Source organism: Xenopus laevis, chromosome 7S (assembly GCF_017654675.1).
Source record: "Xenopus laevis strain J_2021 chromosome 7S, Xenopus_laevis_v10.1, whole genome shotgun sequence".
Taxonomy (NCBI): domain Eukaryota; kingdom Metazoa; phylum Chordata; class Amphibia; order Anura; family Pipidae; genus Xenopus; species Xenopus laevis.
Genome location: NC_054384.1, coordinates 43,537,702 through 43,563,978, shown reverse-complemented (window position 1 = coordinate 43,563,978; position 26,277 = coordinate 43,537,702). Strand labels below are relative to the sequence as shown.

The window sequence follows — 26,277 nt, the reverse complement described above, 5'->3', positions numbered from 1 at the left end:
GAGCCACCAAATTCTCCTCTCTGACCTCTTCAAGCGCAGCCGTAAAAGAGACCATTTCCGCTTGCGCAATTCGTCTTAAACGCTTTTCCTGTTTTCTGCATTGAACTCACTTTCCGGCACTACATTATTTCCTCTTCGCAAATCATTACGAATAGCCAATGAGAGTACGGAACTCCCCCACAAGCATAGTCGAATTGTGGCGCGGGCTCTCTTACCAGTTATTGGTGAATCGCATTGGCTGGATTCAGTTAGGCGCTGCCATGACGGGAGGCAAGGAGCTTGGGGCGGCTGTGGAGTTGTACGAACGGCTGCAGGTGTGTAGAACTGGTATATGTCAGTGCTGCCTGACGTAGTACCACAGAGTGAAATAGAGCTCATTAGAGGATAGCTCTGCTGCTTGACTTATTTCAGCTCAGTTCTTCAATGTGTGACTGTCTTAAGTACTACCACAACAAGTGAAATAGAGCTCTTTAGAGGGTAGTTCTGCTGCTCTTTTTTTTAAACTTGTATGTGAGTTTTTGAGACATATTTATTTAAGGGTTAAAATGAGAGTTCACCTTTTGATAAATAAGCCTGATTTATATTTCATTAGTTCCAGAGAATATAACATCCTTTTTTCATGTCTGAGATAAAGACGATGAGAGATGTAAATAGTCATTTCTCAAAAAAACAAATTTTCCAACAAAAAAAAAAACAGCCAATTAGGTGTAGATATTTAGAGCACAGGAATTAGGGGTTGAAAACGAGGTACAAAAATGGTCAGCTTAATTCTTAGTTGCTCACCAAAGGAGCAGATCATTAAATGTTGCTCATCCAGTCCCGGACTGGGATTCAAATTAGGCGCTGGCATTTCAAATACACAGAGGCCCAAGCAGCCCCACCACTAAGTAGTGACTGTGGCTTCTTAAAGGAAAACTACACCCCCAAAATGAATACTTAAAGCGATACTGTCATGGGAAAAAACATTTTTTTCAAAATGAATCAGTTAATAGTGCTGCTCCAGCAGAATTCTGCACTGAAATCCATTTCTCAAAAGAGCAAACAGATTTTTTTTATATTCAATTTTGAAATCTGACATGGGGCTAGACATATTGTCAATTTCCCAGCTGCCCCAAGTCATGTGACTTGTGCTCTGATAAACTTCAATCACTCTTTACTGCTGTACTGCAAGTTGGAGTGATATCACCCACTCCCTTTTTCCCCCCAGCAGCCAAACAAAAGAACAATGGGAAGGTAACCAGATAGCAGCTCCCTAACACAAGATAACAGCTGCCTGGTAGATCTTAGAACAGCACTCAATATTAAAAACCCATGTCCCACTGAGACTCCTTCAGTTACACTGAGAAGGAAAAACAGCAGCCGGCCAAAAAGCATTTCTCTTCTAAAGTGCAGGCACAAGTCACATGACATGGGGCATGTCAGATTTCAAAATTGAATATAAAAAGATCTGTTTGCTCTTTTGAGAAATGGATTTCAGTGCAGAATTCTGCTGGAGCAGCACTATTAACTGATTCATTTTGAAAAAATGTTTTTCCCCATGACAGTATCCCTTTAAGCAACAGCAGGTATTGTAATTATGCAGGACAAGGTGGCAGCCACAAAGAACATTCCACATTATTGCAGACGGCCACAGTAAGTTCTCGGTAGTGTGGTTTGGTAGAGGACCTAGTGTAATGGGAATAAATATAGACACATGACCAGGAGGCTTTACTTGTCCTTTAAGAAACACAATCATGATTAAGTACTAGCTTAATGATGAGCTAGTGTGCAGCACAGAAACCTGTGAAGATGTTTGTGTAAGGTTTTTTCCACCCCTATCTTATCACTTATGTTTCATGCAAAATTCATAATCACTTTTAAGGGATCAAATAACATAATGGAAATAGAATTTCATGGAAAAAGAACTTTACCTCACTTTACGTTTTAATTTCTCGACACCTATTTATTGATTATTATCACTAATTTGTTTTTCCCTTTATAGATGCTCTCCTGTCCATGCTTAGAGGGTGTGTATCTCACAGATCCTCAAAGTATATATGAGCTGCTCTGTACCCCATCAAGTCATCGTTTGGACATCCTACAGTGGCTGTGCTCAAGGTAATTGTTATTTACACAGTCACATGTAACCCATTCCAGATAGGCTAAATGCACTTAATCAACCAGCCTATTATTAAGTGCCAAAAAAAAAAGCATGAAACGTGAGTGTGGTTTATTCCTTTAAGTACTTTTTTAATGATCTTGAAAATAATTGATAGCATAAGTGATTCAGTTAACTTTTATAAGTTTCAAGAGGTGGATAAAGGGCGGGATCCTTAGTATCAGAGCAAGATCAATTGGCTAATGACAGTAGTGAAAAAGTAGAAATTCTGAAGGGCAATTGTACACTAGCAGATTAATCGCCAGTGATAAATCTCTTCTGCAGGTGACTAATGTCTTTTAAGCTTTCCCACCAGCGATAAAGTGAATTGCTGCTAGTTAGACCAATGTGTCACTTCAGTCTTCCTTAATCGAATGAAGTTTCCTCTTATGTCTGTTTACACAGCTGAGGAATTAGTTTAATTTCTCCCCTATTCTAATAATGTAACAGTTGAGGGCTGGTTGATGACTAGAACATGTGACAGTAAATAAATGTCCTGGACCAGATGTTATTCATACCAGGTTACTAAAAGAACTTTATTATTTGATTGTTAAACCACTTTACTTAGTTTTCCAAGATACTTTGATGTCTGGCATCTGCACGAGAGACTGGCAAGAGAGTACAAATCATTCTAAATAATGGATCATATACCTGTATTATGTTTCTCTAAATTATACAGACCACTACTATTCTTAGAACTCTTGTTAGAATATATGATATAGTTTTGAATATTTTTTCCTCTGCAGAATTTACCCTCCAGTTCAAGAACAATTATCCTCTTTAAAGGAATCTCAAACAGACACTAAAGTAAAAGGTTTGTTTATTTTTACATACACTTTGAACATAAAGCTGTAAATATAATAAAATACATAGCAGGAGGAAAAAGAAAACTATAATTCCCAAATGTTTGTTTTATCTGCTCTTCGGGAAGCAGGCTTGCTTCTCTCATTGGGGCTACAGCACGTGTCCTCCTCAGACTTTAAAGGTAGAATTACATGATCGATTTTACCTGCGATAGCATCCGTTCTGACACACTGAGATGAATCGCAGGCGTCAAGTCGGATGTGAATCAGAAGAAAATCTAAGTGCAGGACAAATCCACAGCAGTAATCTTTGACTGCAAATATTTATTGGGAACGTTAAGAAGACTGACGGTGTTCTTCACGTTCCCAATAAATATTTGCAGTCAGAGATTACTGCTGTGAATTTGTCCTGCACTTCGATTTTCTTCTGATTGACTCTATTGGGGGATTGACACAGGATACCCGCAGGACAACCGTTATCAAGCATTTAAACGAACGGTGAGCTGCAGCGTATCTATATATTAGACTGTCGGACGTCGTAATGGGAATGTCATACATTGTTGTTGAGTGCACACGACACAACTGTCTGGTGCGAACGCTGCATGTTGCGTCTTCATCCGACAGTCATTTCGGATGCACGCAGTGACAACCCACGTGGCGGCCATGGGCGCCGCCATTTTGGGAGCGAACACCGGCAGGGAAGGACGCGCCGCCCGGAGCTCCTGGACCTGCTCCGGGCGGCGATCGTGACAGTCAGTCACAGACAGTCCTGCTGGGGCCGGGTTACAGGGGGTCGCACTGCTGGGCTGGAAGTCAAAGCTCTGCGGGACAAGAGTTCGATGCTCAACGCTCTCCTTCGATCTTCGCTCTCCAGTTGCTCCCTCTGTCTCTGCAGGGCTCGCAGGGTACTGGGTGTAAAGGGGAACATTTCTCCAGCCAATTTATAACCTGGCCCACACTGATCCTTCTCAGGGTAAGCATATTTTTGCAGTGTCATGTTCCTGCTGATGGAATTATGGGGAGGCTCTTTTAAATAGTTTTAGATAGATTTCTATGCCATAAAACATGATTACACATTTACACACACATTTTGAAATCTGACATGGGGCCCCTAGGCTTATACACGAGTCAATACATTTTTCCAGTTTTCTTAGGTAAATTAGGTACCTCGGCTTATACACGGGTCGGCTTATACACGAGTATATACGGTAACTGATTCAGTTTAAAAAAAAAAAAACTTTCCCATGACAGTATCCCTTTAAGGTCACTTTTAGTATATTATAGAATGGCCAATTCTAAGCAACCTTTTAATGGCCTTCTTATTTTGCGTAGTTTTTTAATTATTTGCCTTCTTCTTGTGACCCTTTCCAGCTTTCAAATGGGGTTCACTATTTCCACGTAAAAACAAATGCTCTGTAAGGCTATACATTTATAGTTATTGCTAATTTATTTTTAATTTATTAAACTCCAGATGCCAAAAACCCAAAAAATTTGTGGGTCTTTTTTTTTTTTTTTTTACTATAAAATCCGAATATTTAGTGGGGGGAAAAACCCAAATTTTTTGGGATTTATTATACCCCAAGGATGGAAAAAGTCCAAATTCAAAAATCTGGCATCTCAAACTGCCGAGGTTGCATATAAGTCAATGGGAGAAGTCCCGAAGTTATCTTGATCTGCAACTGGGTTTGGTGCAATAATCTGAAGATTTTGTGGTTTTCAGGAAAAAATCGGAGCGTTCAGGTGGAAAATCTGAATAATTTATATAATTCATTTTTTTCACGATTGATAAATAAGGGGAAAAAACCTGTGTGGATTTGGTCAAAGTAATTTTCAGAAAATTAGATAAATTCTGACTTTGATAAATGGGCCTCTAAGTGAACACTTGTGTCCCATGGAACAAATGTTCCCTCTAAGCTGTATGCACACGCATACAAATTTTTACGACAGTGCACACTACATAATGTGGTACACACAAAAGAAATTTTTTGAAAACACAAAATGTTGCATTTGTTTTGACTTGCACCCATCCTTTTTATAAAAATGAGCACACAAGCTTAAAATTTGTGCACAAAAGATTTTTTTTTACGCACATAGCCAAGAAAGAATTAGAGGGAATATTTAATTTGCTGACTAAGAGTTTAGCATCTTGAGTAAGCCCCCTGAGTCAGTTTACATCAGTTAATTTTTTGGGTTTATGTGGTGGCACACAGGGAGATTAGTCGCCCACAGAAGCAAAAATTTGTCGCTGGGCCACAAATCTCACTGTTTGCCACCACCCTTAGGAGCATCTAAGAATCTCTGAAGTGTTGATCTGCTATAAATATGTGCAGATATTCTAAACACCTACTGAATCCGTCACATGTTTTACTTTTAACACAGAAATTGCCAAGCTATGCTTTGACCTCATGCTTTGCCATTTTGATGACCTGGATCTAATTAGAGTAAGTATAAATTTATGATATGTTTATTCCCAGTAATGGGAGATTCACCCATTTCATTGCTCCAAATAAAACATGTTGTTTTTATAGTTTCAGCATGTTAGGTGATACTATAAAGGTGGCCATACACTGTTAGATTCGCTTGTTTGGCGAGGTCGCCAGACGAGCGAATCTTAAGCCAAAATGCCACTAACTATCGGGTGAATCTGAATGTTCCGCCCTGGGGATTACAATGCTTGACTGATCGTTATCTGAACGATTTTTGGCCTATCGATCGGGAGGACCCATCTGGAACCCCCCCACACACAGGCAGATAAGCTGCCAAATCAGTCTAAAGGACCAATATTGGCATCTTTAATCTGCCCCTGTATTGCCACCTTAAGATGCAGGTTACGTTCAAAGCCTACTGGCTGGTTGTGCTGTGCAGTTTCAAGAAATTCTCACATGGTAATTCCAAGCATCCTGGAGAACCTGCCACAGTTTAACTGCAAACTTTGGGCTCTGTGGGCCATACTATCTGTTGCTCAATTCATTTATTTTTTCACTTCTCAATTTACTTTTTTTATTTTGGCCCTGTGTCTTGGTGTTACTGTCATGCTGCAGAATTGATATGGCAATTATCAGACCCTCCCTGATGATATTGCATGGTAGATAAGAATCTGGCTGTACTTTTCAGCTGTAAGTGTGCCATCTCATTGAAAAAAATCACCAATTCCACTTGAAGAAATGCATCCTCTAAGCTGCAGGAAACATCCGCTGTGATTTACTGTTACATATGGACATTAATTTATGAACCATTCTCCAGACCTTTGGTGGAAAACCTGCCTTCTATTAGAGACATAGTTCATTCCTAAAGTAGCTTTCACGCACACAGGCTGGTTTTCAGAGGGAATTTAAAATTATTGTATACTGACTAAAGCCACTTTTAAAGATACTTAACATCCTAAGTCACACTTTCTGTTTTGGTGAACTTTGAATTGTGCCCCTTTACTCTATGTTGTACTTGTTATATTTTTCATCCACTGTCAGAAATTACAGCTACAGAAATAAAATCTCTGCTCTTTCAAATAAGATAATTTCCTATAACAAATAACATGTACATATATGTTCTATATTTTTATATGAATGTGACCTAAAACATTATATGATTTTTCAAGAAAACCTAATCAAACAAATGCAACAAAAATAATTATATTTGATCATGTATTAATAAAAAAAAAAAAGAAATATCCAATAACGTGTGTGACAAAAGTAAGTGAATCATTATTCACTTACTTTTGCTCAGTATTGGGTGTGACCCACTTGTGCAGTAATAACTGCAACTAAATGTTTACAGTAACTGTTGCTCAGTCCTGCACATGGAGGAATTCTAGCACATTCCTCCATACAGAACAGCTTCAGCTGGTGTTGGTGGGTTTCCTTACATGAACTGCTCGTTTTAGGTCTTACCACAACATTTCAATTGTAATAGGGCTGAACTCTACGAGCGTTATTCGGAGAGTCGTGTCACCTGGTAAAATGCAGGCGACAAGTCCGATGCGTCCAAATATAATGGAACTGATAGATAAATCGCAGGTATAAACTACATTCCATCCGACACAAACAACTGTCCTGGGATTTTTCTATCAGTCCCATTATATTTGGATGCATTTGACATCCGACTTGTCACCTGCATTTTATCGCGGCAAAACAGTCTGTCCAAGGCCCGAACTAGGGATAGGCAGAGTAGGCACGTACCTTCTCTGTCGCCTACCCCATCTCTGGTCCCCTCTCTCCTCGACTCTGAGCAGCTTCTCCGTCTATTAGCACTTCTACGCATGCGGATGGGACCGCTCAGGTGTATCCGTGGAAAAACGCTTGTGGAGTTCAGTCCTTAAAGCAGAATTAAACCCTTAACTAAAAATAAAAAAAATACCCCCTCCCTCCTTCCCCCCAGCTGCCATGAACTGCGATCCCTGAATCTTCACCGAGGGGTAAGTAAAAAGTTGGGAGCATTTCCCCGGGGGGGGGTCTATGTAGGCTAGGGCGGTAGGGTTCTTTATAGTTGAGTGTTGAGTTCTCCTTTTAGGTCAGGACTTTGACTTGGCCATTCCAGAACATTCAATTTATTCTTCAAGTAGAATGACGTGTGTTTAGGATCATTGTCTTGTTGCATCTTGAGATTCAGTGGAAAGATGTCTTGACATTTTCCTTTAGAATTCAGGATTCAATCAATGATGGCAAGCTGCAAAATAGGCCCAAACTAGAACATACCAACCACCATGTTTCACAGATGGGATATGGTTCTTATGCTGGAATGCATTATTTTTCTTTCTCCAAATGTAATCTTAATTTAAGACAAAAAGTTTTATGTTGGCTTAGTTTTTTTTATTGCCATTTCAGACACTAAAGGGTAGGTTTATTAACCTTTGTTTTCTAATTTTTAGGTGACAGTCCAAATCTAATTGCGGATTGGTTGCTATGGGCAAAATCAGTGGTGATGTTTGTCTCCCTTTTTAAAAATAAATACTCCCTTTAGTGCAGATGTATATATGTGGGCTGCTTTTGTTTTGTTTTTTTGTCAAAGCTGCTTTTAACTCCCAGTCTGGTACTGGTCCAGGTGCCATCATGAGATTATCATGTAAAAATGTAAATATTTGAGGGAGGTTCACCTTAGGAATTGAAAGGTTGACTAAATAAATTTATTGCATTCTTTAGCAGTTAGTTTCTATGGAAAATGCCCCTTCCCTCAGGACACAGATTCAGTTTATCATGACCTAATTTGAGAAGAAATTGGACCAAGCATATAGTAACCATAACTCCTTACAGGAACACTGTAGAGAAATTATATAATATGTAGAGGTCATATTTATTCCTACTGGGTTCATAAATTCCAATTAGTAATACTGTGTGACCTGCCTTTTCCCAGATGTTCCCATCTTATATACCAAGAGCCAAACTTAGTCATGTTTTTATAGCGTTTGTACAACTGGTATGGATTCTGCGATGATAAATATGTTTGTATATAGGTAATAGTGTGACCTCCACTTTACCTATGAGGGGCCTTGCTGTGAACTTTACGTTCCCCCTCCATGGGCTTTCACCCCTCCACATGTATTGGCACTTATCAGACAAGGCTTTGAGCAGGGCATCACAGGCTGTGACCCCTTTACGCATGGCTGGTTCCAGACCTTAGTGAAGAGAGGCCTGCTATGAATGGTCGGATTTGTGGAAAGGCCACCAAGGCCCGGGCCTAGGGCGGCAGGATTTTAGGGGGCGGCATGCTGCCCAACCACACCCACATTGGTTAAAAAACACTGGGGATATGCGCCAATACCCATTGCTTGGGTCCCAGTGATGAAATTTGCACAATAAAGGGGAAGGGGCAGGGGCAACGAATAGGAGTGGGCCTAGGGGTGCCTGCTATGTAAATCCGGCCCTGCTACTACGTATATGATTTTGGCGCAGAAATATTTATTTAATGATGCCTTGGCCTGTTTTATTAACTCTTATAGTCCTGTATCATGACTCAGTGGCTATACAACTAATATACTAAATATAAGTTCAGTGATTCAAAGGAAAGAAAAATCTTGAAACATGTTTCAGTTTTTAAGGAAGAATGCAGACACTATAATTTTTTGGAATGGCCTAATATTCCCTTTTTACAATTTCTGTAAATTATTAAAACAAATTTGTTACATTTTTGTTCACATTTTGATTTGGAATAGAATGTTATGTGTTCCCAATGTTTTTGTGTGTATGGAAATACAAGCTATTATGAGGATTTTGAACTAACTTAGTTCAACTAACTTGAACTAACACTGCTATTATTCTGAACACAACTGTACACACAAACTTTTTTTTTTATTTTAACATTTGTCTGTTGTTTTCCCCCTTACAATTGTTTATTTCTCAGTGTGATAACTGGATTGGATAACCATTCTGTTCAATTATTTTCTTAATATAATCCAAACACTTCAAACCCAATGTATACCTTTAAGCTTTGTTGTACTATGTTAGTCCCAACTAAATAATTCACCATCAAAACACAAAATATCCAAACTTAACCCCAGTGCTCAATATAAAAATATTCCCTTTGAGACATGTTAAAAAGTACTTCCTTTAACTTTAAAAAATGTGATTTAAGGGAGTTGGGGGCCCTACTAGGCAAAATTTAAAATATAATACATTCTCAAAACATATTTCCAAAAATGCCATTATTCAGGCTGTGTGGAAATTCAGGGAACGGTCCCTCCTACAGTTCTTAATGTTTTGACTGCAAACTTACATTTAAGTCCGTAAAGGTAACAGAAACAGAAGTATGATAACAGGAGACCGAGGCAAATTGAACTTTATCCTTGGTGATAAAATCTTGCAGTCAGTTGATAATTTAATTTGAAGGCACCAGCATATTCATTTACTAGTTGAACCATATTTTTACAAGATGGCTAATTGCCAGAGGGCATGCCACAGAACAGCAGCCATTCTATATCCGAAATATACAACTGACGGGCTTTTGTGAAAAACCTGGGTGTCAAATTATGAGATTGTTTTTCATGCAGTACCATCCTATTGTACACTGCTTGGTTACTATTCCTGAATACTATAGAATCCTGTTTTGATAGTGTCGTATGTGTAATTTTGCACCCTGGAGGGGTCCCTGCTTTATACCACATTGGTTTTAAAATTAAGGGAATTACTTTTTTAATTGGTCAGTTTCAGAAATATCAAGAATGGTAACTGTAGGAAAGCTTTGTTGTTTGGTATTTTAGAAAGCTGTATTTACCTTTTTAGGATTCAAGAGACTGTGTACATTCTACAGTGGTTTTTATGGGTCAGCATACTTTTTGCAGTTTCTAGCACACATTTTGAAGTGGTTACATTTAACCCATAGTACACGCAAGGTATATTTTGGGGTCTGAAAATAGAGATTGATCATACGCACAATTTTTATATCTAGATAAGCAAGAAATAAGGTAATGTGAAAGGTCAGTCATTGTGGACAAAACATTGGGCTCTCAGTAAAAGATTTTCTCTTGCCTGTATTGGGGGACACAGGCACCATGGGGATGAAGATCCTGCAGCTGGAGATCAGACACTAATATGTTAAATTTGACTCCTCCTGCTGTGGGCTTCATCCCCTGCTCTCCTCCTCTTGGATCTAGTTTCTTTTAGTGTCCTCAGAAGGAAGACACAGACAAGTGGCTGGAGCAAGTGATAGGAACCACGGTTGAGGTCATGCCACGTCTTTGGGGCCAGTGAATACAATCCAGAGCCTCATCAGCCAGCTAGGTACAGCGCAGAGAGTTTCTGCCCAATTGCCTTCCCGCTCTCTGGAGGCTGCAGGCACACACCCCCTTCCCTGTGACTGCATTCCTACTCGTGTGGCCGGGACTTCCTCCAATGCGCCATGGAGAAAGGGAGCAGTGTCACTCACACTGAGCACATCAGTGGTCTGCGCCCTCCACCTCCCTTCTCTTCCTGTATGGGTGGGGTTTCTTCCTGCGCGTCAGAAAGAGTGCGCCACATGCACTACAGCCACTTCTTCCCTACCGTTCTTGGCCTTGCGTCCTAATCAGGCTCTCCTTATCTTTCAGAGCCACAACAGAGACACGATCCGCTTCTCCCCTGCTCCCCTTACTAAGAAATTAAAGACATAATACATAACATGACAGACCTAACAGAGGAGGCAGGCTCATTAAAGCCCACAGCACCTACACGCCAGACACTTCAGGTGTCCTATTTTGCGTGTGCAGTGTGTAAAGCCAAATATCAAGGCGTTTCGGCTGAGCCAGTATGTACAGCATTTAGGACTTCTCCTAACATTAGCCAGACTCAAACACCTCCTCCTCCCAACACTACAGACACTGACCTGGTGAGGGCACTTTCTATCTCACTTGCAGGCTTACAAAACCTGGCACGCATACCAGGGACACTGGATAGTGTCCTTGAGACTGACTACCCCTGCTAAAGCACAGGACAATTGTCCAGCTACTACCAGATGCCCTGTCCTTCCCTGGGACCTGAACTTAGTGCTGTCAACACTACAAGAGGAACCCTACGAGCCATTAGACATGGTTCTGTTACCTACACTTACGGAAAAGGTGGTATTCCTTTTAGCTATCACATCGGCCCGTAGATTGTCAGAACTGGCAGCACTTTTCTGCAGATCTCCATTCACTATCATTCATCATGACAAAGTGGTGCTGAGACCAACACCTGATTTTCTGCCAAAGGTGTTATCAGAATTCCATCTCAATCAAGATATGGTGGTACCTTTTTTGCCCTGAGCCTAAGCGTACAAAATAGTCTAAACAAGTTGGACGTTGTCCAAGCAATGAAGACTTACCTTGAGGCTACAAAGGACATACAGAAAGTTGATGCACTGTTCATTATTCCAAGTGGTCCAAAAAGAGGAACTAGAGCTTCCAAGGCAACCATAGCAAGGCGGTGGATCCACTCTACTGTTACCAGAGCCTACGCAATTAAGGGAAAACCACCTCGGTTCAAGATCAGAGCTCATTCCACGCGCTCCCATAGCACATTCTGGACCATTCGACACCAAGCTTCAGCTGAACAGGTCTACAGAGCTGCTACCTGGTCACACGTTCACGCGCTTCTACAAGCTTCTTGTGCAGGCATCAGCCGAAGCCTGTCAGGACCGCTCGGCGGTCTCTTCCTTCGGGGCCTCCATTGGCGCATCCAAGATGGCGGCGCCCATTGAAGCCACGTGGGGACGGGCACGGTGACGTCACACGCTTGGCGCGAACTTCAAAGTTAAAACTGTTCCAGATCTCTGGACTTTGACACTGCCTGGTTATCTACTTTGCTGTTTATCTGCCTGCCTTTTGAACTCTTGCCTGGACTTGGATACGATTTTGCCTGAACCCTTTTTTGTACTTCGAATTTGGACTTTAACCCTATAGCTTCCTCCGTTGGGAGCCGATAGGCCCCCTGACAAAGCCAACTTCGGGAGAAAGGAGTTACAAACTGTAGTTAAGTGAGTACCTAGGGGGTTGTGTCCCACCCTCAGGGGTTGCTTTGGGACATCCCCATGGTGCCTGTGCCCCCCAATATAGGCAAGAGAGAGAGATTTTTGTACTTACCGTTAAATCTTTTTCTCTTGACCTACATTGGGGGACACAGACATCCCCTCCCTGTTCAATTATGTTAAGGGTCAACTCTGGTTGCACAAATGTTAGGTTACTCCGTAGTCTGAGTTTTTTCTTAGGGGTTGAGGGACTCCTTCTCTGTTTTGGCTTTCATGTTATGTTCCTTCTTTGGGTCCGAGAGGAGGAGAGCAGGGGATGAAGCCCACAGCAGGAGGAGGAGTCAAATTTAACATATTAGTGTCCAATCTCCAGCTGCAGGATCTTCATCCCATGGTGCCTGTCCCCCCCCCAATGTGTATGTCCAGAAAAAAAGATTTAACGGTAATTACAAAAATCTCTTTCTTTTTGCCAAATCCCATAGAGTGCTATATTTTGGATATATATATATATATATATATATATATATATATATATATATATATATATATATATATATATATATATATATATATATAATGTCACAGATAAAACCTTTTATCTGTTTTTAAAGGGCACTCCTAGCTTTGCAATATTTATTTGTACATAGAACTACAATTACACTTTTAATTTTTATCCATGTTTTGTTTCTGATCTTTTTTTTTAAATTAACTTTGTCTTCATTGTAGGGACATGCCAGCCCTTTCAAGCAGATCTCCTTTATTGGGCAACTATTAGATGTCATCCAGTATCCTGACACAATATCAAGTAATGTCATACTTGAATCATTGTCTCACAGGTAGTATTCTAAACATTTTCTTTAACTGTTTTTTATGTGTGTGTAGGTGACATTATACTGAAACATAAGTAATATTATACTGATTATTACTGATTTTATATGGGTTGGCTCCCCTTAAGTTACACACATTATTATGGCACATTTATCTTTTTTTGTAATTTGGTATAAATTTTGCTGCATAAGCAGATTAATAGCAGGCAAAACAGTTGCCACTCTGTTGTTACCAGAAACATTGGAATGCTGCTTTCTTTGTATTTATGGAGGTGGTGGTGCTCCATTTTTAGAAATCAACCCTTACAGAAGAAATCCAACAAAACACTACAGAGTTTAAAGGAATTGTTCAGTATAAAAAAATGGGTAAAAAGATAAAATAAAAAAATGTTTCCAAAATAGTTAATTAGCCAAAAATGTAATCTGTAACGGCTGGAGTGATCGGATGTCTAACATAATAGGCAGAACACTCTCTTGATTTCCACTGATTAATTACCAGTCACTAACCAATCACTGACTTGAGGGGGGGGGCACGGGTCATAACTGTTTGCTTTTGAATCTGAGCTGAATACTAAGGATCAATTGCAAACTCACTGAACAGTTATGTCCCATGTGCCCCCCCCCTTCAAGTCGCTGACTAGCTCAGAGTTAGAAAGCTGAAAAGCAGGAAGTTCTGTTATGTTAGACATCCACTCACTCCAGCCTAACTATATTGGATACATTTTTTTATTTTGCACAGCCTATCTATTTACCCAGTTTTTATTTTTATACTGAACTGTTCCTTTAAGGGTAAAGAGAAACTCAACAGAAATAAAGAAAAACTATACGCCCAAAATTAATATAAGCAACAGTTTATATCAAATTAAGTGGCATATTAAAGAATCTTACAAAAAACTGGTATATTAAAATAAACATTGTCCTTTTACATCTTTTGCCTTGAACCACCATTTCATGATGGTCTCTGTGCTGCCTCAGAGATCACCTGCCCAGAAATACTACAACTCTAACTGTAGGAAGACGTGTGGAAGCAAAAGACAGAACTCTGTCTGGTTCATGTGACCTACCATCTATGGTTTCTTAGGTCTGTTTGTGTGTACCATGAATACTAGGATCCCTGGGGGCAGCCTTTTTTTTTTTTTTTTTTTTTTTTTTTTAAATGGCATTTTTTAATTTATTATTACCCAATGGCAAATACTACTAAAATGGTTTATTTACATGAAGCAGGTTTACATATGAGCTGGTTCATGCAATATATTTTTATAGAGACTTACATTGTTCAGGGGGTATAATTTTCCTTTATGACCAGTGCTTTGGTGTTTAAAGTCCATAGAATTTATCTCCTTCTCACCAAACTTGTTTTTTATGATGCCAGTTTGCTGCTAGTTCTACTCAAAAAAATGCGTTGACAGAAGCCATTCAACATTTCAAACAGAAAAATCATCTGATCATGATCAACAACCGCTTAATCCTTTTCTTTTGACAAGTATTCTTCACTTTAAGTTGGATACTAAAATACACAGAATAAGGTTTCTGGGAATGTTATCAGACACAAAGTTTAGAAGATCATCATTGAAACAAACAAAAGAGAAATAGGGATCTTCAAAATGTCTCCTTTTCTTCTGGGAATATTAAAACAGGGGTAAATTAACCCTTAATAAAGCCCAGCCTCTTGCAAGCAGGAATTTTTACCACCACCCAGCCACAATTCAAGAAGGGGTGCTGAGGTACAGAGCACAGAATACAATGGGCAAACTGAGTTTAAAGCTATGTGAAGCACTCTTCCTGCTTTCCAATATTCCACAAGATATCTGAACACACACACACACAGCTCTTAAGTTATTATCCTTCACTTTTTTGTTACTAAATTGTATATTATCTTGTATGCTGGAGGGAGTTTGGGGTGCTTATATGTATATGGAGATTCTCATTCATCCAGGCCATGATATTCTTATCTAATTTTACTGGAGACTGGGGTGTTTATATTGGATTTTTAATCCTACAGTGTAGAGGCATCTCTTTTCTGTGCTGCTTATGAAACTAAGGGAAAATTAATTTACCATGAGTATAAATTTAGTATCTTTAATTTATCTTGCACATTTGCCCATCAGATGCATACCCAGCACATGGCTAAATCCAGTGCTTCTTGTTTAAACAATTTGTAGTCTGCAGGGGTTGTAGTGTATTTTCAACCTGCTGAAATAAAATTACCTAGAAATCACTCCACATGACAGGCTTAATGGAACATTCACAAAAATGGTAATATTAAACTAAAATAAACTTGTTTGGTTTTCCCTACGTGTTCAGTGTTGTATCCACATTTGTGAATTAATCATTTAAAAACACAGGTTCCATATCATATTTTAACAACATTTGTTATAATTATCTTTTCTTAACATGTCAATCAGCTTTTTTTTTTTTTTTTTTTTTTTAAGTACCAGTGCACAGATCTTCCATTCTACTCCACATCTAAATAATTTATATTTATCTCAACTTACCTGTGCTCTTATAATATATCCAAAAATGTAGGGTCTCATCGCCATCTTAAAAGTAACTCATGGATCTTAACCAGGAACAAGCACCGTAGCTTAAGATCACAGTTTGGTTTTCAGTTTGCTTATACCTGCTTCACTATCACCAAGATCAATGCTCGACACATAGGTTTTATTGCTGTTTACTTGATTATACAGGTATGGGATCCGTTATATAGAAATACATTATCCAGAAAGCTCTGAATTACTGAAAGCTTGTTTTCCATCATAATCAAGTAATCCAAATTTGTAAAGATTTGCTTTTTCTCTGTAACATTATCTTGTACTTGATCCAAATTCAGATAAAATGTATCCTTATTGGAAGCAAAACTAGCTGATTGAGTTTATTTAATTTTTACACGATTTTCTAGTTGATTTAAGGTATGAAGAACCATATTATGGAAAGATCCATTATCCAGAAAACCCCAGGTCCCAAGAATTCTCGATAACAGGTCCCATGCCTGTACTCCACTATTTTACAAAATAAATTTAGCATTCTAGGTTGCTATATGCAGGCCAATCTGTTGACATTACTGTGTCAATTACTGAGTAATTTCCTTCTTTATTATCCTTATGAATCTTCTGTGATGCAGCTGACAGAACTGTGACTGGGTCAGTGCAAAGCATTAGAGCTGAGATTTGAGCTTCCATAGGGATATAGTGACCTTTACACCATTTTTAAAAAGTATGGAAGAAATTTTTTTTTTGTAATTTAAACAACAAACTAAGGGGGTTATTTATCAAAGATTGAATTTATCTCAATATTTTCTAAAAAAATCTCCAATCTGACCAAATCCGTACAGTTTTTTTGCGCTTATTCATTAATGCACTTTCCCGAAAATTTTGTTAGCGGGAAAAAATCCCAAAAAAGCGCAAATCAAAAAATCATTGGGATTTCTCCAATTGACTTATATGCAACCTTGACAGGTCTGAGATGCCTGGATTTTCAGATTCTGACTTTTCCATCCTCAGGGTTTAATAAGTTCCAAAAAAGTTTGGAGTTTAGTAAATAACCCCCTAAGTGTCTGTAAATTCTTTCTTTCTACAATCTAGGACCTTAGATTCAAACAGGTAAGTTTATTGGGCTGGTGGACGACTGTTTCATCCTCTGTGTACTTATAATGTCTGGGCCTATAGTGAATCTCAGACCTGAAATAGACTTTGCTAAAGGTGTATATTTTCTCTGTACTTTGTTTCTCAGCACAGAGAAAAATGTTGTGACCTGCATAAGAGAAAATGAAGAGCTTTTAAAAGAATTATTCTCCAGTCCTCACTTTCAGGCCACCCTCAGCCCTGAGTGCAACCCCTGGCCTGCAGACTTCAAACCTCTTCTAAATGCAGAGGAATCTCTTCAGAAAAGGTGTAATTTTTTTATTGTTTTTGTCACTACTCACTGATGTGAAAATGTGGGTATATTATGTACACAATACAAAAGTTGGCACAAAAAATGGAAATGATCAAAATGTAATGCAGGTGTAACATAAAGGATGCTGACTGGATGATACTGTCAGAATATTAAAGGAATTGTTTAGTGTAAAAATAAATTCTAGGTAAATAGGCTGTGCAAAATAAAAAATGTCTCTATATAGTTAGCCAATAATGTAATCTATAAAGGCTGGTGTGACTGGATGTCTAATATAATAGCCAGAACACTACTTCTTGCTTTGCAGCTCTCTTGGTGTCCACTGTTTGGTTACCAGGCAATAACCAATCAGAGATTGGAGGGGGGGCGCATGGGTTATAACTGTTTGCTTTTGAAACGGAGCTGCATGCTAAGGATCTATTGCAAACTCACTGAATAGTTATGTCATATGGCGTCCCTTCATGTCGCCGGCTAACTCAGAGTTAGAGAGTTGAAAACCAGGAAGTTGTATTTTGTCCTGTTAGACATCTGCTCACTCCAGCTTTTATAGATCACATTTTTGGCTAACTGTATTAGAAAAAAGTTTTATTTTGCACAGCCCATCTATGTAGCCAGTTTTTATTTTTACACTGAACTGTTCCTTTAAGTATGCATAACTTGGGGCTGCAGGAAAAAAAGAACGATTGTTATAAAACCAGTAAAAAGTAGGTTACCCTCCCTACATTTTCGTTTGAAATTCACTCAGCCATTGACTTATTTCCCCTGTACAGGCTGCAGGGACTAATGGGCTGCCATCAGAGCTTTAAAAAAAAAAAAAAGCAAGCCAAAGTTATAGCCCTTGTTTAATCAAATGTTTTTGAATATCACAAGCCTACCATCAATACATAAAGCTGCAACAGAATTACAGCTGCAGATGGGTCTGCAATTGTGTGAATTGTCCAAATTAACTGCTAACTACTAATGTAAAAAATAAAGCAAATGTATTCATCAGGCACAATATTAATACTAGAGCAGTAGCCACTTTGGATATTGCCTAAGCATGTCTTCCATTAAAGCTGAAGGACAGTCATAGATCAAACTTGGTACACGTTTTCAAATTATGCGTGTTAAACATTGCAGAGGTGGCTAGCTGGGAAGTCCCATAAATTGCAACTGCCAAGGGCCCTGTTCCAGGGTTGAATATTTACAGTATTTAAAGATTATAAACAGAAGCAACTTAGCTTTAGCCTAGGGCCCTAGGCTTGTTATATAAGCCAGTGCAGGGCCTGGTAAAAATTTCCGATGTAGCATATTATTCTGTTGTAACTCAGCATTAACTCTATAAAGTTTAATCAATGGAAAAGAGAAAAAAACGAACGTTACAATACACAAAAATTCCAGGCCAAACTTCCCCATTAAGATAAATGTTACCTGCACAGTGACTTGTAGATAGATTCCATAAAAAAATATTTCATTGTTCAAGTAACAATATATTTACACTTTTCCAAAAACTGAAATGCTGATAATACTCTTTAAGTAATCATTTACTGTTAAAGACTCAATAACTTGTGTCTATATAAATTATAAGTAAACACTTGCTTAACTTGTCATGTCTCCAGAGCAACCCAGTCTAGCAAGGGAAAAGATATGAGTAATTCTGTAGAAGCTTTGCTGGAAATTTCTTCATCTCTGAAAGCCCTTAAAGAAGAGGTAAGCAAATGTAATTGGACTGTCCAAGCAAGAGCATATTTTCCATAAAAATCATATATACTTATCGTATGTAATTAATAATTAAAAAATTTTCATTATGAATTACTAAATGGTTCATTTATTTGTTTTTACTCTTATTACCATACCTCCCTACCCCAAGAAAGTAGAGGAGTTAGTTAAGAGAGAGATATTGAGCTTTGTATAAACTCTTTGCTTCAACCACCTGCTGCCTTTGTGTCAAACATACAGATAAAAAGGACACTCTTAGACTAATGTCACACTTACCCCTCCGTGGCCTGTGTTAAGTGCCCTGACAAGCACAGCATCAGCCTGTGTGCACACATGGAGCAGATTTGGGTGAGGTGAACGACAAAAGTGGATGGCTGGAACAGCCTAGTGTGATATTAGTGACTAGTGATTAGTGTGATAGTGTGACTTTTGCTGGGAAGGTTAATTCACCTCAACCTTTGTATGCAGATGCAGACTGTGAAACTTTTGTGTTTAAAAAGCCTTTATTTCAGCTTTGGGCATCACCGGAATGTTTCAGGCCATGCGGCCTTTTGTCAAGCTTGCCATACCTAATTGCAATTAGCTGTCAGCCCACATAGAGCAGCGGCAATGCAGACAGCCCAGAAACACCAGATTCCCAGTTCAACTCCAGGCTGGATATTACAGCTATAAGCACACTGTATTTTTGCAGACTGAAAGAAGCAGATCTGCTCAGTGCCCCTGCTCTATTGATTGTACTGCTGTTTTGGAGCTGAGGTCAGTATTTGGGCTAAGGTCAGAATTTGAGCTGAGATCAGCCTGTGTGTGACCGCACACAGGCTGATCAGATTCAAATTAATGGAACGGGCACTGAGCAGATCTGCTTCTCTCAGCCTGCAAAAATACGCAGGCTGACAACAGCCAGAGCCAACAGACTGTGTGCCCATAGCCTTAGTGCAGCAAATAAAACATTTGCTTACTGTTTAAATTACAAAAGACACACTGTGCATTCTATATTGAACAAAGGTGTTTATTGCCAATTTAAGGCTTATGTACCCAAACTTCGGCATAAAGAAATGAATGGAATATGGGGCTTAAAGGAAAACTATACCCCCAAAAGAAAACTTAAGCAACAGATAGTTCATATCATATTAAGTGGCATATTAAAGAATCTTACCAAACTGGAATATATATTTAAGTAAATATTGCCCTTTTACATCTCTTGCCTTGAGCCACCATTTCGTGATGGTCTCTGTGCTGTCTCAGAGATCACCTGACCAGAAATACTTCAACTCTAACTGTAACAGGAAGAAGTGTGGAAGCAAAAGACACAACTCTGTCTGTTAATTGGCTCATGTGGCCTAACATGTATGGTTTGTTGGTATGTTTGTGAGTACAGTGAATCCTACGATCCCAGGGGGCGGCCCTTATTTTTTAAAATGGAAATTTTCTATTTATGATTACCCAATGGCATATACTACTAGAAAAGTATGTTATTATGAAAATGGTTTATTTACATGAAGCAGGATTTTACATATGAGCTGTTTTATGCAATTTCTTTTTATAGAGACCTACATTGTTTGGGGGGTATAGTTTTCCTTTAACTTGTATGCCAACTAAGACTTGACCTGATTTGATTTTATGCTTATATTCTGTTCTGGATATTCCTTGAAGCCCTCCATGGGGTCAATTATGGTTAACAAACAATTCTTATAGCATGATGAGTCATCCAATAATAGTTTCAAATATATTTCCTTAGATAAGGAATGCCTTGGCTTAAATGTTGGTGTTAATAGAAAGTTTAACATAGCTCTGAGCTATGAGTTGTTTTGTTTCATTCTTTATATTTTTACTTTTGCAGTGTGTGGACCTCTGCAGCTCTGTGACTGATGGTGATAAGGTTATTCAGAGTTTGAGACTGGCCTTGACTGATTTTCATCAACTGACTATAGCCTTTAATCAAATTTATGCGAATGAGTTCCAGGAGCACTGTGGCCATCCTGCCCCTCATATGAGCCCTATGGGACCCTTTTTCCAATTTGTCCACCAGTCCCTTAGCACCTGCTTTAAGGTATAAATCGCAGTAAAGCTTTAGGCATTCTCCTTGTGTTAAGTTATTACTTGGCTACAGTGGTGTTTGAAAGTTTGTGAACCCTTTAATCATGATTTTCAAACAAGGCTTAAAAGTAGATGACGAAAACCTAGTTAAACAAATGAAACACAAATTATTATATTTAGTCACTTATATACACAAAACATTCTTCCAGTATCCTTCTGGTTTGTCCACTCGATCTTTAGCAAACTGTAGGTTGTCAGCAATATTCTCCTTGCTACCCTGCAATACACACCATTGCAGTTCAGTGTTCTCCTGATGCCGGACTCATCAGTTGCCTTTGTAACTTCTCAGACTATTCCATGCTTTGGTCGACCACTTCTGGGTAGGGTAACGGCAGTCTTGAATTTCCTCCATTTGTACACAATCTGTTGGTGAAGAGTTGATGCCCATAAAGCTGAAAAATGTTACAAGACTTTTTTCTGAGGTCCTCAAACACCTCCTTTGTTCAAGCCTTGTTACATATCAACAAATGTGTTGTATGTGTGATCAGACTTTGCTGGATCCTTGTTCTTTAAATAAAATATGGTCAGTCACTCACACCTGATCAGCTGATATTTTAAAGGGCTTACAAATTTTCAATAACCACTGTATGGTGCATGCTGAAATTGTCTTTTATGTATGGCTGATCTGTTCTTATAGGAGCTTGAATCCATCGCCCAATTTACGGAAACTTCGGAGAATATTGTAGATGTGGTGAGGGAGAGGCATCAGTCTAAGGAGAAATGGGCTGGAAGCACAATATCCACTCTGTGTGAGTAAGCTCTCCCCTGCTACATCATCCCTCAACATTTTCTTATGAAGTATACCATCTACTTTAGTGCTATGTCTGCACTTAATGCCATGCATTTGAACAATGTGTGCTTTTTTTATACAGTTTAAGGGCATTTCCTAATGGGGAGACTTTTAGTTTACCTAGACAAACAAGAGGCAGCTAGCTGGGTGACAGTTAGAAAATCTAAGGTGGGTAAAAGGAAAATGGAGGCTTATCCGGGGTTCAGGATCTAAGAATCTTAGGCTCTAAGATTAAGAGAAGGTCTTCCAATGTAAATTTTTCAGAAATTCTGCCCATGCAAAGTGCAAGTTTAGGAAGACAGCGGACAGAGATTGGAGGAGTGTTTAAACTAGGCAAGGTGTGGGTGAGATAAAGAATTATGGGGAAGCTAGGGTAGACGCGGCAGTGGGATTAGTAAGGGGTCATGGGGGAGGATTAAGGGGGAGCATACAGTTTACCAGCTAAGGAGGCCCCTCTGTTACAAGGAAAACAGACTAATATTAACTTAAGATATAATTCTCCACTAAGTAATGCAAATTTCAAAAGAAAAAGTAGTAACCTCCGATAAATGCTGGCAAATGCACAGAGTTTGTCAGGTAAAATGGGAGACCATGCATGCTTTAAAAATTTACATACAGTGGTGTGAAAAACTATTTGCCCCCTTCCTGATTTCTTATTCTTTTGCATGTTTGTCACACAAAATGTTTCTGATCATCAAACACATTTAACTATTAGTCAAAGATAACACAAAACAAACACAAAGTAAACACAAAATGCAGTTTTTAAATGAGGGTTTTTATTATTTAGGGAGAAAAGAAATCCAAACCTGTGTGAAAAAGTAATTGCCCCCTGAACCTAATAACTGGTTGGGCCACCCTTAGCAGCAATAACTGCAATCAATCGTATGCGATAACTTGCAACGAGTCTTTTACAGCGCTCTGGAGGAATTTTGGCCCACTCATCTTTGCAGAATTGTTGTAATCCAGCTTTATTTGAGGGTTTTCTAGCATGAACCGCCTTTTTAAGGTCATGCCACAACATCTCAATAGGATTCAGGTCAGGACTTTGACTAGGCCACTCCAAAGTCTTCATTTTGTTTTTCTTCAGCCATTCAGAGGTGGATTTGCTGGTGTGTTTTGGGTCATTGTCCTGCTGCAGCACCCAAGATCGCTTCAGCTTGAGTTGACGAACAGGTGGCCGGACATTCTCCTTCAGGATTTTTTGGTAGACAGTAGAATTCATGGTTCCATCTATCACAGCAAGTCTTCCAGGTCCTGAAGCAGCAAAACAACCCCAGACCATCACACTACCACCACCATATTTTACTGTTGGTATGATGTTCTTTTTCTTAAATGCTGGGTTACTTTTACGCCAGATGTAACGGGACGCGCACCTTCCAAAAAGTTCGACTTTTGTCTCGTCGGTCCACAAGGTATTTTCCCAAAAGTCTTGGCAATCATTGAGATGTTTTTTTGCAAAATTGAGACGAGCCTTAATGTTCTTTTTGCTTAAAAGTGGTTTGCGCCTTGGAAATCTGCCATGCAGGCCGTTTTTGCCCAGTCTCTTTCTTATGGTGGAGTCGTGAACACTGACCTTAATTGAAGCAAGTGAGGCCTGCAGTTCTTTAGATGTTGTCCTGGGGTCTTTTGTGGCCTTTCGGATGAGTTGTCTCTGCGCTCTCGGGGTAATTTTGGTCGGCCGGCCACTCCTGGGAAGGTTCACCACTGTTCCATGTTTTTGCCATTTGTGGATAATGGCTCTCACTGTGGTTCGCTGGAGTCCCAAAGCTTTAGAAATGGCTTTATAACCTTTGAAATTGAACTCAGGTGTGATAAACCACAGTTAAGTTATTTTTTAACAAGGGGGGCAATCTCTTTTTCACACAGGCCCATGTAGATTTGGAGTTTTTTTTTCTCCCTTAATAACGTAAACCTTTATTTAAAAACTGCATTTTGTGTTCAATTATGTTATCTTTGACTAATAGTTAACGGTTTTTGATGAGCAGAAACATTTAAGTGTGACAAACATGCAAAAGAATAAGAAATCAGGAAGGGGGCAAATAGTTTTTCACACCACTGTAATTGGTATCACTGAGACCTGGTGGGATGAAACGTGACTGGACTGTGAATTTAAATGGTTACTCCCTTTTTAGGAGGGACAGAGGGATTAAAAAGGGTGGAGGAGTGTGTTTGTATGTAAAGCCTGAATTAAAGTCATGCACTAAAGAAATAACCGTTGCTGGCACTGGTGAGGGGTGGAATCCCTCTGGGTAGAGATTTTGACTGGGCAAAAGGTTACAAAGAAAATTATCATTGGTGTATGCTATAAACAACCTCATATAAGTGACGAGTATGAAGCCCAGCTACTCCCAGCCCAGTATGTTTGTAAATATGCTGAATGACAACTTTTTATTCCAGCTCGTTCAAGAACCTACTAGGAATAACTGTCTTTTGGATCTTGTAATAACTAATAATACTGAACTCACCTCTAACATTTGTGTGGGTGAGCATTTAGGGAATAGTGATCAGGCAAGCTAAAATTGATATGCAAATGGATATTGCAGCAAGCAGTAAAAAGAGTCCAAAATTATTTAATAAATATCTTAATAGTAAAAAAAATTAAGCAGGAAGGGATGGGATCCTTAATACCAGAGGGGGTCAGCTGGTTGATGAGAACAAAAAAAGCTGAGATTCTGAACTCATTTTTAGTCTTTCTACACAAATGAGGAACCAGTTTATGAAGGTTTCTTTTTTTAATAGTCCCAATTATAGTAATACAACTAATGATGCATGGTTCACACATGAGGAAATTCAAAAGAGAGTAGAACATGTTAGGATAAACAAAGGATCCGGGGCCAGATGGTATTCATCCCAGGGTACTTAGCGAGCTTAGCTCTGTGATTGCCAAACCTCTTAACTTAATTTATTAGGATTCAATGAGGTCTGGCATGGTGCAGAGAGACTGGCGAATTGCTAATGTGGTGCCACAATTCAAAAAGAGACTGCACCAGAGGAAGGACCCAAGAGGTCCGAAACATGTAGTGTTATGCATCTTTAAATAAACACTACAAAGAAGTTTGATTTGCTCTCCATTGGATTTATTTGCTATATTCAAAAAGGGATCCCTTTTCTCAGCCTCAAAACTATAGGCCAGTTTGTCTAACATCAGTGGTAGGAAAGCTTTTCGAAGGGTTAATAAAGTATAAGATACTGGACTTCATAGCAAATCATAATACAGGTATGGGATCCGTTTTCCGGAAACCCGTTATCCAGAAAGTTCAGAATGACAGAATGAACATCTCCCATAGACTCCATTATAATCAAATAATCCAAATTTTTTAAAATTATTTCCTTTTTCTCTGTAATAATAAAACAATAGCTTGTACTTGATCCAAACTAAGTTATACCACTTGAATAACTTAAATCTTAGTAAAAAACTCAACAATCAAAAACACATCCAATCCTAGTTCCTATTCAAATGGATATATTGTGTTTATAAATTGATAGTCCCCTTTTCAAACCCGATGAGTTGGTTTATCTATGATTTAAAAATTAACCACTGCATTATATACTTCTGTAACTTACAAACATTTTGGTCACAATACAATCACAGGACTTATATTTACTCTCACCATACTTAAATTAACTATATAGGCTGGATGACACCCAAAATGGCAAATTTCTAAAAACAAAGAACACAATATAAAATAAGGTATTTTTACATTAAAAGATATCCACTATGAATTATCTTTATAAGTACACACAGAAGAATCCTGGCAATCATAAGTGGGTTTATAATTTATAAAGCTTGCAGCAAGCTTTGAGCTGATATTCTGTCTAAAAAAAAAAAAAAAGTATAATGAATTCATATTTTTGTTTGTTTTATATTTTAGGTGAAAAAATGAAAGAACTGAGACAGAGCTATGAGGCATTCCAACAAAGTTCATTGCAGGACTGAAGAACTGAGCTTTTGGTTTCTTTGTGCCGAACTTCAGTGCTATCGCAAAAAACATGTGCTTTTCAAAATGACTGCCTATAACTTTGACACATGATGAAGACTGGACAGTTGAACTTGTACTGATACATTCAGCAATGCACATATTTTTATATTTATTTAATGTGGTACACATTGAAAACAGATTGAAGAGCATACATATATGGTCAAGCACATTGATGTAGAATTTAGTTTTAAACATTTCTCCCATGCCTTTTCATGTTGCATCACAAGATAAAAAGGGAACCCATAAAAACAACTGTTCAGCTAGAATAAACTTACATGTCAAAAAAAGTTGTCTCGTTTTCCATCAAAAGATACTGTCTTGTCTCTGGTGAATCAATGGTTATTTCAACTGTAGCATAACAAATGTAACTCTTTTAAGGATGTTATCTTTAAAAACAACAAGGTAATAAACGACCTTTTGCTGTTAAGTAGTAGTGGCTACTTTTTGTACCATTGTGCAGCAACTGTTTTACTGTATAAAGAATTTCTAGCTGTTTGTGTCAAGAAAATATGAAATTGCTATAGGCAGAATATTGAGTGCCTATTTGGTTATACATTTAGGTTAACTCGTTCAGACAGGGGCGTGGTTGCCTATGTATATACAATTTAATAAAATAAAGCTATAGCACATTTAAAGCAGTGTGCAA

General features: G+C 38.6%; 1 protein-coding gene across 2 annotated transcripts; it reads left to right on the top strand.

The window, feature by feature from the left end:
* The first annotated feature begins 158 nt into the window (after window positions 1–158).
* haus7.S (HAUS augmin like complex subunit 7 S homeolog) lies at window positions 159–26,277 on the top strand. Of its 2 annotated transcripts, NM_001127757.1 has the most exon segments (10): window positions 201–314; window positions 1,982–2,097; window positions 2,884–2,951; window positions 5,320–5,381; window positions 13,075–13,184; window positions 16,905–17,063; window positions 18,665–18,755; window positions 20,605–20,814; window positions 21,499–21,610; window positions 25,524–26,277. In NM_001127757.1, coding segments are annotated over 10 exon segments (1,047 nt in total). In that variant the 5' UTR covers window positions 201–260; the 3' UTR covers window positions 25,589–26,277.